General features: G+C 43.5%; 1 protein-coding gene across 6 annotated transcripts in view; it reads left to right on the forward strand.

The window, feature by feature from the left end:
* The window catches only part of FAM20B (FAM20B glycosaminoglycan xylosylkinase), a 47,690-nt gene extending 30,085 nt beyond the window's left edge, over positions 1 to 17,605 (forward strand). For 3 of the 6 annotated variants that reach the window (XM_037907181.2, XM_037907180.2, XM_043521580.1), the window contains exons 6-8: positions 1,972 to 2,163; positions 11,357 to 11,416; positions 13,611 to 17,605. In XM_037907181.2, coding sequence (XP_037763109.1) covers positions 1,972 to 2,163; positions 11,357 to 11,416; positions 13,611 to 13,842 — 484 coding nt within the window. In that variant the 3' untranslated portion in view covers positions 13,843 to 17,605. Of the gene's footprint in view, positions 1 to 1,971; positions 2,164 to 11,356; positions 11,421 to 12,651; positions 12,843 to 13,610 lie in introns of all 6 variants that reach the window. The other 3 variants (XM_037907182.2, XM_037907183.2, XM_037907185.2) reach the window with 3 other exon arrangements.
* Positions 17,606 to 18,336: the final 731 nt, after the last annotated feature.

An 18,336-nucleotide genomic window follows, 5' to 3' on the forward strand; every position in this document is an offset into this window, starting at 1 on the left:
AAAATTATCAGAAGTAAATGTAGGAGCAGATGGTGCTGGAGAAAGATCAGTGTGGTAACTTGATTGACAAATGGTGGATAGAAAGAGGAATGTGGCATGGTGCAGGGGAAAGGGAAAGCTGTTCCAAGTGGAGTAAGAGCTGTCATAAAAAACATGAATTAAAGACTGTGAGGAGGAGGCAGGGGAGCATTTAGGAGAGTGGGATGAGTAACACACAGAGTGTGCATGGGGCATAGGAAGAAATATAAGATGAGATGTTGGAGCTGTGGATTTGTGCAGAATATTGAAGGTGAAGACATGGAGTTTGGGCTTGATGCAGGAAGAAGTGAGGAAGCCAGTGAAAGGATTTGAGGACTGTTAGAGCGGAGAGAGGGGAAGACTTCGGCCCACAGTATTTTGGATAGATAGAGGACAGGTGAGATACAGGGAGCCAGTGTAGAACTTATTCCTGTCCTCTGGGAGACAACATTGATAATGGTTATAACCGCTAAATTCTGTTTCTGCCTCTGCTGGTGACTCACTCTGACTTTGAGCAGGTCAGTTAACCTCTCCATTTTGTAAAATGGGAATACAAACCTTCTTAGGGGTTTTCAGACTTAGTTGATGTTTTGTGAAGAATTTTGAGATCCATGGATAGAAAGTGCTATAGAAGTTGTACTTATGAGTCAAGATGACAGATGGGTAGGGCATAAATCAGGGTGTTAGCAGATTGCATGGAGAGGAAGAATGGATTTGAGAAAGAGGAAGAAATGACAAGACTTAGCAAGAGCCTGGCTTTGGAGAGGTGGACCTAATGCCCATGTTGCAAGGCTTGGTAACTAGGAAAAGAAACAAGTTTGTTTACATTTGCAGGAGATAATGCTGTCTGCTTCTTATTTACAATGTCACCTGAAAGTGAGAATAGGTGTTCGTATGATATTTATCTGCCAGATATGCTAAAGATATGCTTTAACCACCGTCCCAGAGGACATGCATCCATGCTGATGATGGTTTCTGCTCGATAACGATCCAAAACAGTGCAGACCAACGCATGTTCATTTTCATCATCATGAGTCAGATGCCACCAGCAGAAGGTTGATTTTCTTTTTTGGTGGTTTGGGTTCTGTAGTTTCCACATTGGAGTGTTGCTCTTTTAAGACTTCTAAAAGCATGCTCCACATCCCATCCTGATTGGATTTTGGAAGGCACTTCAGATTCTTAAATCTTGGGTCGAGTGCTGTAGCTATCTTTAGAAATCTCACATTGGTACCTTCTTTGCATTTTGTCAAATCTGCAGTGAAAGTGTTGTTAAAATGAACAGGTCATCATCTGAGACTACTATAACATGAAATATATGGCAGAATGCGGATAAAAAACAGAGCAGGAGACATACAATTCTCCCCCCAAGGAGTTCAGTCACAAATTTAATTAATGCCTTATTTTTTTAATGAGTGTCATCAGCATGGAAGCATGTCCTCTGGAATAGTGGCTGAAGCATGAAAGGGCATGCAAATGTTTAGCATATCTGACACGTAAATATCTTGTAATGCCTGCTACAAAAGTGCCATGTGAACATCTGTTCTCACTTTCAGGTGACATTGTAAATAAGAAGCGGGCAGCATTATTTCCCATAAATGTAAACAAGCTTCTTTGTCTAAGTGATTGGCTGAACAAGAAGTAGCACTGAGTGAACTTGTAGGCTCTGAAGTTTTATAGAGTTTATTTTTGAGTGCAGTCACATAACAAACAAACAAAAATCTTGTAAATTGCCCTTTCAGGATAAAGAGATTGCACTACTGCACTTGTATGAGTGAATAAAAAGTCTTTGATAAGTGAGTAAAAAGACAACTATAAACAAAACTTGAAAGATCAGCTGATATGTTTGTCTAAAACTGTTGCAAAGTGCTCAAGTCTGTCCTTAGGAGTGCCTGGGGGTTGCAGTAGATTGCCATCGTGGTTGACATTGCTTTGATTCCCCTTGTCTGCCTGCAGGTGGGAGTATGACGAGAGCTACTGTGATGCTGTGAAGAAGACCTCACCTTATGACTCAGGCCCCCGCCTCCTTGATATCATTGACACTGCCATCTTTGATTATTTGATTGGGAATGCTGACCGACATCACTATGAAAGCTTCCAGGATGATGAAGGGGCCAGTATGCTCATCCTCCTGGACAATGCCAAAAGGTAGGAAGCATATTAGTACTGGTGGCCACTTGATAATGAGAAAGGCAGCACGCAGTTATCCATATCCCCACTCTGCCTTTCCCATAGTAATTCATTGCAATAGCTCAAGCTAAAACTCTGTCAATATTCCTCATGGCAAATCCTTTCAAATAATATGGGCTCTCAAACACCTTGGCATTTGTACTGTGCTGGTGATAATCAATGGGGCACAATAATGCCAGGGTACAAAATATATAAGAATGACAGAGTAGGTTCATGCTGGTGCGGGAGTGGCACTATATGTGAAAGAAAGCATAGAGTCAAAAATAGTAAAAATCATATATGAATCAAACAGTACCATAGAATCTTCATGGATTGAAATTCCATGCTTGAATTATAAGAGTAAAGCAGTAGGAATATACTACCAACCATCTGACCAGGATGGTGATGGTGATTGTGAAATGCGCAGAAAGTTTAGAGAGGCTATAAAAAATAGAAAACTCAGTAATAATGGTTTATTTCAATTATCCCCACATCGACTGGGTACATATCACCTCAGGATGGGATGCAGAGATAAAGTTTCTAGATGCCATTAATGGCTGCTTCTTGGAGCAGCTAGTCCTGGAACCCACAAGGGAAGAGGCAATTCTTGATTTAGTCCTAAGTAGAGCACAGGATCTGGTCCAAGAGGTGTAAATATAGCTGAACCGCTTGGTAATAGCAACTGAAATGTAATTAAATTCAACATGCTTGTGAGGACGGGGAGGGAGGAAATACCAAAGAAGCCCACCACAGTAGCATTTTACTTCAGAAAGGGGAACTACACAAAAAATGATGAAGCTAGTTGAACAGAATTTAATACAAACAGTCACGAGTTAAATGCCTGCAAACTGTGTGAAAACGTTTTAAAAACATCATAGTAAGAGGACCAAAAAAAGCCACCATGGCTAAACAGAGTAAAAGAGGTGGTTAGAGGCAAAAAGGAATCTTTTAAAAATTGGAAGTCAAATCCTACTGAGGAAAATAGAAAGAAGCATAGACTCTGACAAGTTAAGTGTAAAAGTATAATTATTAGGCAGGCCAAAAAAGAATTTAAAGAGCAACTAGCAAAAGACACACAAACTTAACAGCAAAAAAATTTAAGTACATCAGAAGCAGGAAGCCTGACAAACAGTTACTGGGGCCACTGGATGATCAAGGTGCTAAAGGATCACTCAAGGAAGACAAGGTTATTACAGAGAAGTTAAATGAATTCTTTGCAACAGTCTTCACTACAGAGGATGTGAGGGAGATATCCACACCTGAACCCTTCTTTTTAGGTGACACATCTAAGGAACTGTCCCAAATTGTGGTGTCAATAGAGGAGGTTTTTGGGACAAACTGATAAATTAAACAATAATAAGTCATCAGGACCAGATGGTATTCACCCAAGAATCCTGAAGGAGCTCAAATATGAAATTGCAGAACTACTAAATGTGATATGTAACCTATCATTTAAATCAGCTTCTGTACCAGATGACTGGAGGATAGCTAATGTGATGCCAATTTTTAAAAAAGGCTTTAGAGGTGATCCTGGCAATTACAGGCCGGTCAGCCTAAATTCAGTACTAGGCAAATTGGTTGAAACTATAGTAAAGAGCAGAATTATCAGACACATATATGAACACAATTTGTTGGGGAAGAGTCAACATGGCTTTTGTAAAGAGGAATTGTGCCTCACTGATCTATTAGAATTCTTGAAGGGGTAAACAAACATGTGGACAAGGGTGATCTAGTAGATATAGTGAACTTGAACTTTCAGAAAGCCTTTGATGAGGTCCCTAACCAAAGGTGCTTAAGAAAAACAAACAGTTATGGAATAAGAGGGAAAGTCCTCTCATGGGTCAGTAACTGGTTAAAAGACAGGAAACAAAGAGTAAGAATAAATGGTCAGTTTTCAGAATGGAGAGAGAGAAATGGTGAGGTCCCCCAGGGATCTGTACTGGGACTGGTGCTGTTTACTGTTTACCCCTTTTTCCAAATTATTTATGAAAACTTTGAAGTGGCAAAGTTTGCAGATGATAAAAATTACTCAAGATAGTTCAGTTCAAAACAGGCTTCAAAGAGTTACAAAGAGATCTCTCAAAACTGGGTGACAGGACAACACATGGGAGATGAAATTCAATGTAGATAAATATAAAATAATGCATAGTAGAAAATGTAATCCTGACTATACATACAAAATGATGAGGTCTAATTTAGCTGTTACCACTCAAGAAAGTGATCTTGGAGTCGTCATGGATCTCTGAAAACATCAGCTCAATGTGCCTGAGCAGTCAAAAAAGCTAACAGTATTAGGAACCATGAGGAAAGGGATAGGTGATGAATTAGGAAGTGTTATTTACCCCTTCACATAACACAAGAACCAGGCGTCACCTGATTAAATTAAAAAACAAACATAAGGAAGTACTTCTTCCCACAATGCAGTCAACCTGTGGAACTCGTTGCAGGGGATGTTTTGAAGGCTGAAACTGTAACAGGTTTTAAAAAAAGAATTAGATAAGTTCATGGAGGGTGGTTCCATCAATGAATATTAGTTGAGATAGTCCAGAATGCAGCCCCATGCTCTGGGTGTCCCTGCACCTCTGTCTGCCAGATGCCGGGACTGGACATCGGGATGGATCACTTGTGAATTGTCCTGTTCTGTTCTTTCCTTTTGAAATATCTGGTATTGGCTTCTGTTGGAAGACAGAGTACTGGGCTGGATGGATCGTTGGTCTGACCTGGTATGGACATAAATTTTCCTGATATGTTTTCCAATTATGGAAATTTGTAAACTATTGTGACTGATTTCTACTGGTGCTATGTGAGTGGAGTTTATGTCCTTAACATAAACTTCAATTGAATTGAAGAGCTGATCAATTGAAGAGCTGATCCTTAAGGGCACTAATTGCTTTTGAATAGTAGGGAGTTCTTCTTTTTACGAATACAGACTAACACGGCTGTTACTCTGAAACCTTCATTTTAGGATCTATCTACAGGATGAAAGAATGTGCTTTTTTAAAAATCAAGTTAACATGATTGGAAACACCCTTTAGCACTTAGGCTACATCTATGCTTTGAGCTAGGGGTGTGACTCCTAGCTCACGTAGACATACTTGTGCTATCTCTCATCTGACTAGTGTCCTAAAAATAATAGTGGAGCTGAGCTAGCATGGGCAGCTGCAGCAGTGGCATGGGGCGTGCTAAGTACAAAACCACCTGAATTCCATGCATATATACTTGGCATGGCTAGCCCATGCGGCTGCTGTCTGTGCTACCTTGGCTACACAATTATTTTTAGTGTTCTAGCGTAGGGGAGAGCTAGCACAAGTATGTCTGTGTGGGCTGGGAATCACACTCCTAGCTTGTAGTATACGTATAGGCTTAGGGCATGTCTACACTACGAAATTAGGTCGATTTTTATAGAAGTCGATCTTTAGTAAGCGATTTTATACAGTCGATCGTGCATGTCCCCACTAACCACACTGTGGCAGACAATTTTGAACAGCCAGACACCAGGGCAATTAGAAGAGGACACCAAGGGTGTTGCACATCAGAGAGGCTTTGAAAAACAGTTTCATGACTGACCAGGCTATGGTGTGAAAGTTGTGTGTGTTTGTCCTTGATGCAAACCCGCCCCCTTTGGTGAATATACTTTCCTGAATATACTGGTGAATATACTTGGTGCAAGTACTTGATGCAAACCCGTCCCTATTGTTCTGAAACTATTCATTCTTTATTAAAAAAAAAAAAAAAAACCAACCTTGAGATCACTGACAACACTGATTAGTAAAAGGTACCCCGGATGTACAAAGGGTTTCATAATGGGGTGGGGTGGAGGAGGAGGGAAGGACAAGGCCACATTGCTTGTTGTAGCCACGCTACAAATCAAAGCTGTTCGAATGACAGCCTTCTGTTGCTTGGGCCATCCCCTGGAGTTGAGTGGCAGGGTGCCCAGGGCCTTCCCCCCTACCCCCGCGTTCTTGGGCATCTGGGTGAGGAGGATATAGAACTTGGCGGGGAGGGCAGGCGGTTACACAATGGATGCAGCTGGGCTCTGTACTCTAGTTGCCTTTCCTGCAGCTCCCCCAGACGCCTGCTCATGTCCGTTTGCTCCCCCATTAGCCTCAGCATCTCCTCCTGCATGTTCAGATCACGCTCACTGTATGCTATCCTGGCCTCCGTCACTGAATGCTTCCATGCCCTATCAGTGCAGAAGGACTGCATGAGTTCAGAAAACATGTCATCACGAGTGCATTTTTTTTCACCTTCTAATCTGCGATAACCTCAGGGACGGAGTTGATGTGGGGAGCATAGAAATGTTGGCAGCTGCAGGGGGGGAAAAGGGGAGTAGATTTTAAGAAGATACATTTCTGAGAACAAAAGGGAGACTCTTTCGCAGTGAATCAAGCAATTCACAGCAGACAGCACAGGTACAAGATCGCATTTTGCCTTTTATATTGAGCGCCTGCCAGTATGGTGACACATCACACACGGCTGGGCAACAGAATTTGGTTTCCAGGCAGCCATGGTAAGTCAAAGGGTACGTGGGGTTGGCTTCTTCCACCTTCATAACATGTGGGAATGGTTTCAAACTGCAGTGGCATTCTTTACAATAGCAACTAATACCTGTTGGATTTGCCATTTAAAAGGAGGGGCTGCGGTTGCTGTTTAAAAGGAGGGGCTGCGGCTTTAGGGTGGATGTGCAGCACACCCCTTCTCTCCCTCCCACCCCGGGTTGCTATTCTCCAGGATGATCCCTTTTAGCCAGGATCAAACAGCCCAGCATGACTGGGGTGTAATGTGCCGGGGATCACCAAACAGATGGGATTATTGGTCCCTTACAGAAATTCCCCTATTTCAACCAGGTGACCATTAATGATATCACTCTCCTGAGGCTGACACAGAAAGCTAAAGACCAAAACCCAGGACCATGCACTGCCATGCTTTGTGCTGCAGTGATTCCCGACACTTGCTACTTGCTTGGTGTGGTAAAGTGTCCTACCATAGAGGATGAAATAAGGCAGCCCTCCCCAGAAACCTTCTGCAGAGGCTTTGAGCGTCTCCAGGAGAGCTTCATGGAGATGTACCTGGAGGATTCCCGCTCCATCCGCAGACACGTTAACAGACTTTTCCAGTAGCTGTACTGGCCGCGAATGCCTCCCAATTGTTCAGGGCAAATCAAACCTTAAAAACAATTTATTTTCACCCCTATAGAGTAGTTACAAATGTGCGCTCACCAGAGGTGCCTTCTCCGCCTTCAGGGTCCAGGAACAATACACCCTGGGAGGGTATTGGCTCCAGGGTGGGGAAAAGGTCCTGGCTGCCAGGGAGAACAGATTCTCCGGTTGCCTGCTGCACATTCTCCTCCTCCTCCTCCTTTCTCATCCACAAAATCCTCATCCGTGCTGCGTGAGGCTGCCACCTTGCAGATGTCCACGGAGAGTGGTGGGCTACTGATAGGGTCCCCCCATAGAATGGCATGCAGCTGATCATAGAAGCGGCATGTCTGGGGCTGTGACCTAGAGCAACCGTTTGCCTCCTTTGTCTTTTGGTAGGCTTGCCTGAGGTCCTTAACTTTCACACGGCACTGCTGTGTGTCCCTGGTGTAGCCTCTGTCCACCATGCCCTATGCAATTTTGGCATATATATCATCATTTCTTCTGCTGAATCGGAGTTCTGCCTGCACAGATTCTTCTCCCCATACAGCAATCAGATCCAATGTCTCCTGTTTGCTCCATGCTGGAGCTCGTTTGCAATTCTGGGACTGCATGGTCACCTGTTCTGCTGAGCTCGCTACACTGACCAAACAGGAAATTAAATTAAAAAGTTCCCGGTGCTTTTCCTGTGTACCTGGCTAGTGCATCGGAGTTGAAAGTGCTGTCCAGAGGGGTCACATTGGAGCACTCTGGGATAGCTCCCGGAGGCCAATACCATTGAATTGCACAGCACTATGTCTGCAGTACCCCAAATTGGACCCAGGAAGGTCGATTTTAGCGCTACTCCCTTCGTTGAGGAGGAGTACAGCCGTCGATTTTAAGAGTCCTTTAGGTCGGCGGAATGGGGTTGGTTGTGTTGACGCATTCATTATAAAATCGACCTAACGCAGCTAAATTCGACCTCACCTCATAGTGTAGACCAGGCCTTAGAGTAGACTGTTTTAACACTTTTAAAATTGTGTTAGGGGGTTATGTAACCAAAACTTCCCTTTTGTTTTAAAGGTGTGAAACTCTACATTTGGGGTTTGTCTTCACTGGGATTAAAAGTTTGTTGTTTTGTTTTTAAGTGGTAGCTGGTAGGGACTTGTTAAGGCTGATTCCCCACTCTGGCACTTCGACCGCAGAGGTGGGGGCCTGCAAGGACTCTAAAAATTAATACTGGCCACTCTGGGCTTGTATTAAACTTCTAAGGTTACAGCTTTTTTCTGACCTTGGATTGGTAGATGCTGCCACCACCCAAGTGCAAAACCCCTTTGAGAACCCAGGAAGGTGCACTTGGGAATTCCTTCCTGTGGGGTACCCTCAAACCCTTTCACACACCGCCACTACTCCTGCCTGGGGAAGAGCTGAGGAAGGGGGGTTGGGGGGAAGGAAGGAAGTCAGCTGTTGCAACCAGCTAATTAAAGAACATGTGCACAAACCTCTTAAGACACACAAATTCAATTCTGTTCTTAAAAAAAAAAAAAAAAAAGAAAGAAAATACATTTGGGAACTTATGCATTTGCTAGATTTAAAAAATAAAAAACTACAAGGGTTAAGCATCAAGAATAACTTTCTTGAGGTCCAGCTTAAAGGTTACAAGCAAAACAAAAGCACTAGCACAGAAGAGTCCACAAGCCATAAAGAAATAAAAAGAGAGAAACCTAATTGCATCTTCCTAGACATTTCCTGATCTACTTACGTCTCTGGGGTTTCAAATGCGTAGTTTCTAGTTATGATACCGATAATATTCTATACCTGGCCCCAAGCTTCTTACAGCGTATTTGCAGCCCTGTCTACCTCTCTCTGGAGAACAACCACAAACAGACAAAAGGGGGGAGTCTTGTTTCACTTTTAAAAAGTTTTAGCCTTCCCATTGGCTCTTCTGGCCAGGTGCCCACTCACTTCCTTTTACCTATGCATAGCAGTGAGACTTTTTAACCCTTTACAGCCGGGGTGGCCAACCTGTGGCTCCGGAGCCACATGCGGCTCTTCAGAAGTTAATATGCGGCTCCTTGTATAGGCACCGACTCCGGGGCTGGAGCTACAGGCACCAACTTTCCAGTGGGCCGGGGGGTGCTCACTGCTCAACTCCTGGCTCTGCCACAGGCCCTGCCGCCACTCCACCCCTTCCCCTGAGTCTGCAGTGCCCTCGCTCCTCTCCCTCCCCCCTAGAGCCTCCTGCACATCACGAAACAGCTGATCAGGAGGTTTGGGGAGGGAGAGGGAGGCTCTGGTGGGCGGGAGGTGCTGGGAGCAGGAGGAGCTGATGCGGGGACTGCTGACCTATTACTCTGGCTCCTTCTCAAGCTCAGGTTGGCCACCCCTGATTTACAGGTAGAGTAATTAGAGAACAGCTATTAAGAGGGATTTTATAGCTACTGGCTGGCTGGGTGTCCATAAAAGAGAGCTACCCCACACCCTCCTTCATTTATCACAGGACTATTGGGTGAAAATGCTGGTTTATTTCAAAAGGGTGAGACCATAGGTGACCCAGCTGGAGGGATAAGTCACAAGGTGAACGGAGACCACTAAAGGATGAAACTGTGCAGCACCGCTCTTAGCCCCAATGAGATGCTCCAACTGTTCAATCGCTTTGCTACACTATGGTCTTAGTATGTTAGATAACACCGGTTAAAAATACTTCCTAACCTAGTGAAGACTTAACCTTGGGGTTGAGTTACCAACGAACTACCATGATTGGTAGCTAACTTGATTTTAAAGCACCCTTTTTGTCATCTAGACAGACCCTAGAAGCCTTGAAAATACCATTTCCTACTTGTTACTCTTGGCCTTTCTTCCCTTTTAAGTATTGGGTTCTCCTGCTCCTTTCTCTTATTGTGAGTATTTCTAATGTGTCGGAAATAAACATGGCTCAATTTAATTTTCATTGGTGTTTATGCATCAGCCCCTTCAATGAGTCCTTCCATGATGCCAGCAGGAATGTATTCCGCTTTAGGAATATTAGTTAATTGCTGCTGCTCTCACATGGCTTTTGGTGGATCCTACAAAAATGGTGGCTTTTTAAAATGTCCTGGCATTAGAGTGGGAGAGAGTTACATATTAGTCACTGGATAGCGATGGTGATAGTCATGGGTTATGTCCGGACTTTCGTTAGAACTACCTGTGTTCACATGCCCATGCCCTTCTGAAACAATTTCCTCTGGGGGCATCTCAGCCCCAGAAGTGAATTTCTTCTGACATTTTGAGTAAAGTCCCTTTAGCTGTCTTTTGAGTTACTGGAGTGTGAAAAAATACTCTGATGTTTTAAGGCTTTTTTATGCTTAGCAACTCAGATGAATAAAACAGCTCCAGATTTTGCATGTAAATGGCCTGTGTTAAAGAGCAGGCTTTCTGTTAGGTTTGTGAAGAAATTGTTAAATTAAATTTATAAGTGACTGAAAAATAACTTTTGTGCAAGTTTATTTGGCATCTATTTAAGTGGAGTCTAAAATATACTATGAAGTCCTTTTGGCATTTTTCCAGCTGAAAGGGTGATTGTGAGGTTTAGATGGGTTGGAATTGATCAGCATTTTATATCCCTGGGCTTCAGCTCGAGGTTGGCCAACTTGGGGATCTGTATGTACCAGATGGCTGTTCCTCAATTCATTCCCTGTCCAGAAATGTCAGGGAGCTGATACTCTCATTCTTTGTCTAAACTGATATCCCAATTGTTTTCCCCCTTAGCTCAGCAGTGTGGGCTACATCACTAAATTTCTTCACAGCTTGTTTTTAAAGTGCCTGGAGATGTCTTGACAGGGTAAAGAGCTATAAAAGCTAAAGCTGCTGCTGCTGTTTGTTGGGTACATTAACAGAAACTGTTGGGAGTTGTATGTCTAATTGGTCATGGCTGAGAATGTTTTAGCTTAACTGATTTGAGGTGTTGGAGCATGGAATTGTTTGGTTATTGATTTCAAATTCCTTACAGAATCTGCTGAGGTCAGAAAGGGTGCTGAGTGTTCAGCTGGCTCACCTGCTTCTAATTTGTTTTTCAGTTTTGGAAACCCCTCCCTGGATGAGAGAAGCATCCTTGCTCCTCTTTATCAGTGCTGCATGTAAGTAAGTCACGGAGAAGCCATTGAGTTTTCTTGTACACAATTGCCAAATCTAAATCAGGAGCACACTGAAATTCATAGCAATGATGCCCTCTGACAGCCTGGAGACATGCAAGTTATACACAGAACACTTTTAAGTCACTGGTTCAAATTTACCTTTAGTCCGTAATGACAAGTAGTTTCCATCTGCAGCTGTTCAGTGGCTTTTCTGAAATGAGCTGGTCTCTGGCCAGTTCCTGCTGGACAGATGTTTGCATCACCATTGGAACTCTCACTGACAGAAGCCAAGGATTGAATAGGCATGGCAACTAAACCACCCTCATTCCTGATGTCCCTTCTGAGGGCTGTGGTACAATTGCAAGGCTCTGCTGCTACCTGTGCGGTTCTTGCTTTGTGTTATATGGAGGACTTGAGCCTTCAAAACTGCTAGTCATTGTGCTGTGTAGAGGGAAGGGTGTTCTCTGTCTGTGAGGCCTTTTTCTTGTCCTTTGTCTGTGCATGCATCCACGTTCTTCAGGGTATCCACTGACTCCTTAGAGCAGAGGGCGTTGTCTGGGATTCTCTGTTCACTGTCCACTATGAATCCCTCATTTTGTCCCTGCAACTTGCACCCCCATCCTGCTTTCTTCTTTTTTTGTCTCCTGCAATCTGTTGATTTCTGGGTTCCGTGGCCCCATGCTTACCTGAGGGGACAAGCCTTTCTTTGCTTTTGTGGGCTCTGCTCTTCATGTCCAGTTAACAAATAGGCTATATGTTGCATGAGCACTTAAAAAACCCAAACAAACTAAAAACAAACAAAGGAAATCGGTGCAGTAGTTTGCATGACTGTGCTACATCAGGGCAACGCAAACGGAGAAATGAAAATCACTTCACTTTTTAAAATAGGCCGGTCTATTGAGAGTTCCTTGAGCTGCCCCTCAAGGGTTCAGTTTGTCTCCTGAATTCTTCAGAGTCTCTGGAAACCAGGAGCTTTGCAGAGTATGGAAGCTCAGCTCCTCAGACTGCAAGTACAGCCAATACAGCCCCCTATATACTATGGCACATTTGACCTACGTTCTTTTGTAACACCGCTGGTTTCTGTAGCACACTAAAGTCTGCAGAAAACTGAAATTTCAACAGCAGCATGAAGTAAGTAAATAGAAATGCTTTAAAAAAATGATTAAAAATTTCCTTAGCTTTCCCTAGTAATTTTTTTAAATGTTTTCTTTTTCTTGTTTTGTGTGGCTCCTTTGGAGTCTGTGTCCTCTGCTTCAAGTTCCTCCAAACACAGTCCTAAAGGAGAGGTTTCCAGAGGCAGTTCCCCTTCCATCTTTGCAGAAGATTGAACAGCTCCCTGCTCTTCTGGTCTTCATTCTTACTGAGCCCACGTGGTCCATGGACAGCTCACACCTCTAGGCAGGGAAGCCTGTAAACAGAATGTTCTATGGTAGCCATGTGAATGTGCTAAAATCTGTTGCAATTATTTTGACTGCAGAATTCACAGCTTCCCCTGGGGATAGGGAGTACCCTGTAACATGGGTGACACCACCCTCCCCTAACACTCAGTGACAATGATGCACGCCAAAGGGAACTACCTGAGTCAGGACATCAGCTCTGGCAAATTGCTACAACATGGCAACTTTGATGGGAGGATTCCCTGGAGATTCCCCAGAAGAAAACAGTTCAAATGAGATAGTGTGAAAAGATTAAATGGCAAAGTAGAAAGAACATTGCTATGTACATTGATTTGGTAGGGAAGGTTAATCATCTGGCTCTTTTCTCATCCATGACTGATTGATTGATTGATTGAAGTTCTGACGGAAGTAATGCTGAGCTCCCTACAAGCATTGTTTTGGGTTAGCAGACAGACCTCTCACTCTGTTCCCTTCTCCAGCTCCGGGAGGCCTTCAGATTGTCCTAGCTCCGCTCTTCCTGTCAGCTGTCAGGAGTTTTCATGGAGCAATTCTTAGAAGAATCGCAACATATTAGATCACTTTCCCTTCACCTGCTACCAACCATTTAGGTCTTGATTATATTAGTTACAATATATTTGGGAGGGGAGAGAGACCCAGTTCTAATTTGCTCCCATCTGTGTAGGCATAACCGTGTTGTAACTGGACTCCTCAATGGGGCAGCTGTATGGTAGTGTTGATGGGACCTTAGACTAGAAATCCTGTGTGCACTAGTATGATGTGTGCTCATCTTTCTTTTCCAGCATCCGAGTTTCCACCTGGAACAGACTGAACTACCTGAAGAATGGAGTGCTGAAGTCTGCCTTAAAGACTGCCATGTCTCACGACCCCATCTCACCAGTGCTCTCCGACCCTCACTTGGATGCCATGGACCAGCGGCTCCTGAGCATCCTGGCTACAGTGAAACAGTGCACAGACCAGTTTGGTCCAGACATTGTACTGGTGGAAGACAGGATGACACTCTCCCATTTGTAACTTTCATGGAAAACAGATGAAACTCCCTTTTTTTAAAAACAAATGATAGAAAAACAGCACAATCGGTTCTGAATGGCTATGCCCAGGATGGACTGGAAATGAATGGAAAAGCTCCTGAGCCAGGGGAAAAGGTGGTGGTGGTCTTTATCTTTGGCTGACAGCTGCTAGAGAAGGTGGAGAGTTTGGGAACCCTTGGACAGCCCTGGAGCCACAGTGGCAGCTTCGCCGTCGTGTTGTGTCCATTGCTGGCAGTGGACATTGCACTGGGAAAACACAACTGCTGGTGTTAATGAAAAAGAGAGTGGAATTCAACAGTAATATGTGGGCTGGTTCTAGAGGGGACAATGGAGATGGAACATTACAGTCCTCTCCCCTTTCTCTTTCCCCAGCCACCCACTCTTAATATGCTCTTGTGAGGTTTTAGTCCAATTCAGAGTTGTATATAATCAGCTGTGAGCTGGTTAGGCATTTTATTGCCTCCTTTAAAAAAAGAGGAAGTGGTAAATAAAATAATTTAGTGCCCCTTAGTGCCCCCTGCTGGGGTAGAATGTCCTTGCGAACACCAATGGGGTGGGAGATGGTGTGTCTGCTGCTCAGCTGTCTTCTCGTTAATAAGATGCTGGGAAGAGGGATCTGCTTCATATGTGATGATGCTTCAGTGTTATCACTGAAGTGCTAGTGAAAATTCATCCATGCAATTGGAAGGTGAGGAGATGACGACCAGCTTTTTTTTACAGCACTAAGATCCATCCAATAGCTGATGATTAATATCTGTTCCCCAAGAAATTACTACATGGACCAACACTACTTTCTGTACATAGGGAATATAGCAGAGCAGATATCCCCATGAATCTGTCCATATTAACCAAATTATCTTTGTACTATAGCTGAGAAGCAGGATAATATCTGTTCTCAGAGCAGATTCCACTTAGCCAGATCATTTTTCTTACAGTAGGCCCTATAAATGGGGGTGAACAGAGTATGTAATACAAACGAGGAACAGGCTTCTTGCTGACCTACACAGATAGCCAACAGCTGTGAACAAAGAGCCTGAGGATTACAGAAAGTATTGACTGCTCTGCCTATGGCATTGAAGGGCTTACTACCCACCACTCTGAATGGCAATCATAGTTCTCGGTGCTGTTGTTTTTGTAGAAGACCAGACATTGACTTTTGTGGTGGAACTCTTAAACTGAGCAACTTCCGTTGACCTCCTTCCTTTTCCCAGCTGCTCCCCTATAATTCATGCTGTGATATACTGATTCTCTGGTGGTTGTCTTGGAATTCTACCTTGTATTAATTTGCGGGGCATTTTTTCATGGCAAACTTGATGCTCATAAAAAATATGTGCTGTCTATAAGAAGGTATGAAGGAGGAGTGCTATGCACATGTTCCTGTGCATTTGTCAATGTATCTCAATTTTGATTTGTAGCTCTCCTCTTCTGTTGGTCCTGTGTCATCCTCTAGCAGAGATTTCAAACTGTTACAGACTAGCTTGAGGCCACAAAACTCATCCTTTATGATATATTGGTTATTTAAATCCATGGCTCCAGAAACAAAAGAGGATTTTTTCAGTACACTCCCACATCTACTGGCCTTGCATCAGTTTGATGTGTGTAGCTAATATGGTACACAAAAGGATGAATAATCTTACTCAAGCTTCCTCCTAGAAATAGCAGGGTTGAGGGAATGCGTTTGTATGCACTACTTTAGATGATATAAGACAAAGTGCAGCAAGTTGATTTCCATTTCTGTGCTTTCCCTGGCCTCCTACGATTTAAGTTTATTTCTTTGTTTAAATCTGTTCTAATTGCAGGTTTAAGAATCTCTTTGGCTCTGCCATGGTGTAGCTGGCAGTTGGAGATTGTCCTTTCTGTTGAAGGTGTTTATCCTTCTGAAATGCAACAAGGTAGAATGGAAATAAAAAGTAACTCAGTGTTCTATCTGATGCACCTGCTGCCATAGCCAATCTAGCAGGTATAAGTGGAGGAGATTACCTTGAAAATGCAATTGGTGTTACACAACCTGTCCTGAGGAACTGTAGAGGCTGTTAATAATAGGCTAATGCCTGATGACACTTATCACCTCACGGCAGCTGGGCTTACATCATGATTAGAGCATAAGTGAAAGAGTCTGGTCTTGTTCTAGTTCCCCTCTGGGCCATCATCCATGTCACAAACCTGCTACACAGGTAGCCTTAGGACTGGAATAGTAGCAGGTGCTACAGGAAAGGACTGAAGTGCATTGACAGCTGAGAGAGAATTTTGTATAATCCTTGTTGGCAGTATACCTGACTTTAAACTAGTGCCTATCAGTCCAGTTTCACAAGCACTGAATTCGCTCTTCAAAGGCAAACTTCATTTGGTCAGTGAGTTCTTTCCTACTATGTGTGAATTGTTCCTTCTGGCTTCCATCAGAGCAGAAATGCTTCAGCATGAACTAGCTTATTGTGAGTGTGCCTGGGGAGTGTTGGCTCCTTTCTCCATCTTTGAGAGCCCTCTTCTGCCACCCTCATTCATCCCAAGTAGTACCTTATTCTGTGGTGGTCTTACTGATTTCAGTGGGGCTACTTGTGGAGTAAGGTACTACTTGGAATGAGTGAGGGTAGCAGAATTAAGCTTTGTTGGTGTGCATTGGCATTAAATATTTACTATGAAACTGAAGATAACTTATTCAAGGAGGAGAGAAGAATAATGGTGTGGCATGCATGATCTCACAAGTCTCTTCTTCCCCTCTGTTTTGAAGCATAAGCCATGACATTTGATGGTGCGGGAAGAGTCAAATATGTTTGGGATTTTATTTACAGTTGCTCATTTGCATTTGGTGGTGGGTTTTTGTTTAAAATTATGATCTTGCCATGAAATGAAATTGGTGTAAAGAGCTTTCAGTTTGCTTTCTCTCTGGCTTCCAGAGCTTGCAGTGAGTTGAGATTTACTAGCCTGCTTTCCCACACTGTGACTGTCAGAGAATTAAAGCACTGCATCTTGGTTAACAATAAATGGAAAAGGGGTGAATAGGCAACTTTGGAGGAGGGTGGAAGCAGGAAATACAGGGATGTTATGACATGTTACCTGTGAAGGTGTTTGGAAGAGCCTGCTCCGGGCTGGACATGAGGGTAACAGAGAGAAACACTGTGTCGTTTCTTACCTAAAGCTAGGCTTCCCCAAAGTAGAAATAAAAATTACATCCTTATGCCAGTGGGGTCTGTCTTGTACCTTTAAAAATTGGCATCCCTCATTTGTAAGAGATGCTAGGCGTTGTCATTGAGATTTTCATGATGCCCTCTTATTCCAGTTGTCACAGTCTAAAGATGCACATGCGGTACGTGATTGGCCCCAGGTGTTACAAAGATAATCATTCTGGGGGTATTAATAGTCACGGTGCAGAAATCAAGAACTAATTAAGTCGAGCTTCATTAGCCTACTGTTGTTTATCTCCTGCCTGAGTCGGCAAACAGGGTGGAGGAAACACTCTAATTTGCTCTTCTTTCGGCATGTAATGAACTGGAGTGTGTCTTGCCAAACAAACTTCAATCAAAAAATAATAATTTATTAAGATGATAACTTATTTGCTGTGGCAGCTGGAGCTGGAAACAAACACCTGTCTTGGAGCTGCCAGAGGATTGCCCCGGGGAGCAGCTGCACAAATGAAGGTTGTTAGTAAGAAGAGAAAACAGATTCAATCCTGACTTTCTATTTGTGTTCCCCAGGGTCAGACTCTGCATAAAGAAGCATTATGTGAATAAAAATTTTAATAAAACATTGATGGATTGTTTTAAGTCTCTCTTGCTCTGGTTTCCCAACACACAGTGGCTTAAACTTTCAGTGTTGTGCTACTATATTTGGTGGTAGTTTCTTCAATAGTGGCTGCTGGCAGTGCATTTTCAAGAGAGGGGCCAGGTGGAATGTGTTTGCAAAATAGCTGTTCAGGTTAGGAGAGGCATGACCAAGAAAATGGATCTGCAATGGACTCATCAAAGGAATGCACTGTGTTCAAGTGGTCTCCCGAATGCAAATGTTTTGGCATTAGAAAATGCACCCCAAGGGTCTGCACCAGGAGAGGAGCAATTGTTCTGTGTTGGATAAGTAGACCAGTACACACAGCAGTCAGCGACACGTGTTAAATTGGCAGCTATTTATGGCTGGCTCGCAACTCCTATTGTGGCTGGAAGCCCTTCTCAGAGAGGAAGTAGAGAGAGAGGCAGGAAAGTCCCTTGTCTCCCAAAGGCTCGGACTTAGTGTGGCCAGATCGTTAGTTAGCTTCCTGGATTACCCCACAGTATCAAGTTTTTCAAAGGTACAAGTGTGACATGCACAATTCTAAATGTTTGAGAGTTATATGGAGATCTGGAGGGAAATGCACAGGAAGCATGTTCTACTTGTGAGATCTACAGGGACCACAGCAGTGGGATTCCTGGAGTCAGGCACCTATCAGAACCCTCTCAAATGCAATGTAGTTGTTGACCCTGGGTTGCATTTGGGACCTTTGACTTGG

Source organism: Chelonia mydas, chromosome 8, assembly GCF_015237465.2.
Source record: "Chelonia mydas isolate rCheMyd1 chromosome 8, rCheMyd1.pri.v2, whole genome shotgun sequence".
NCBI classification, from domain to species: domain Eukaryota; kingdom Metazoa; phylum Chordata; order Testudines; family Cheloniidae; genus Chelonia; species Chelonia mydas.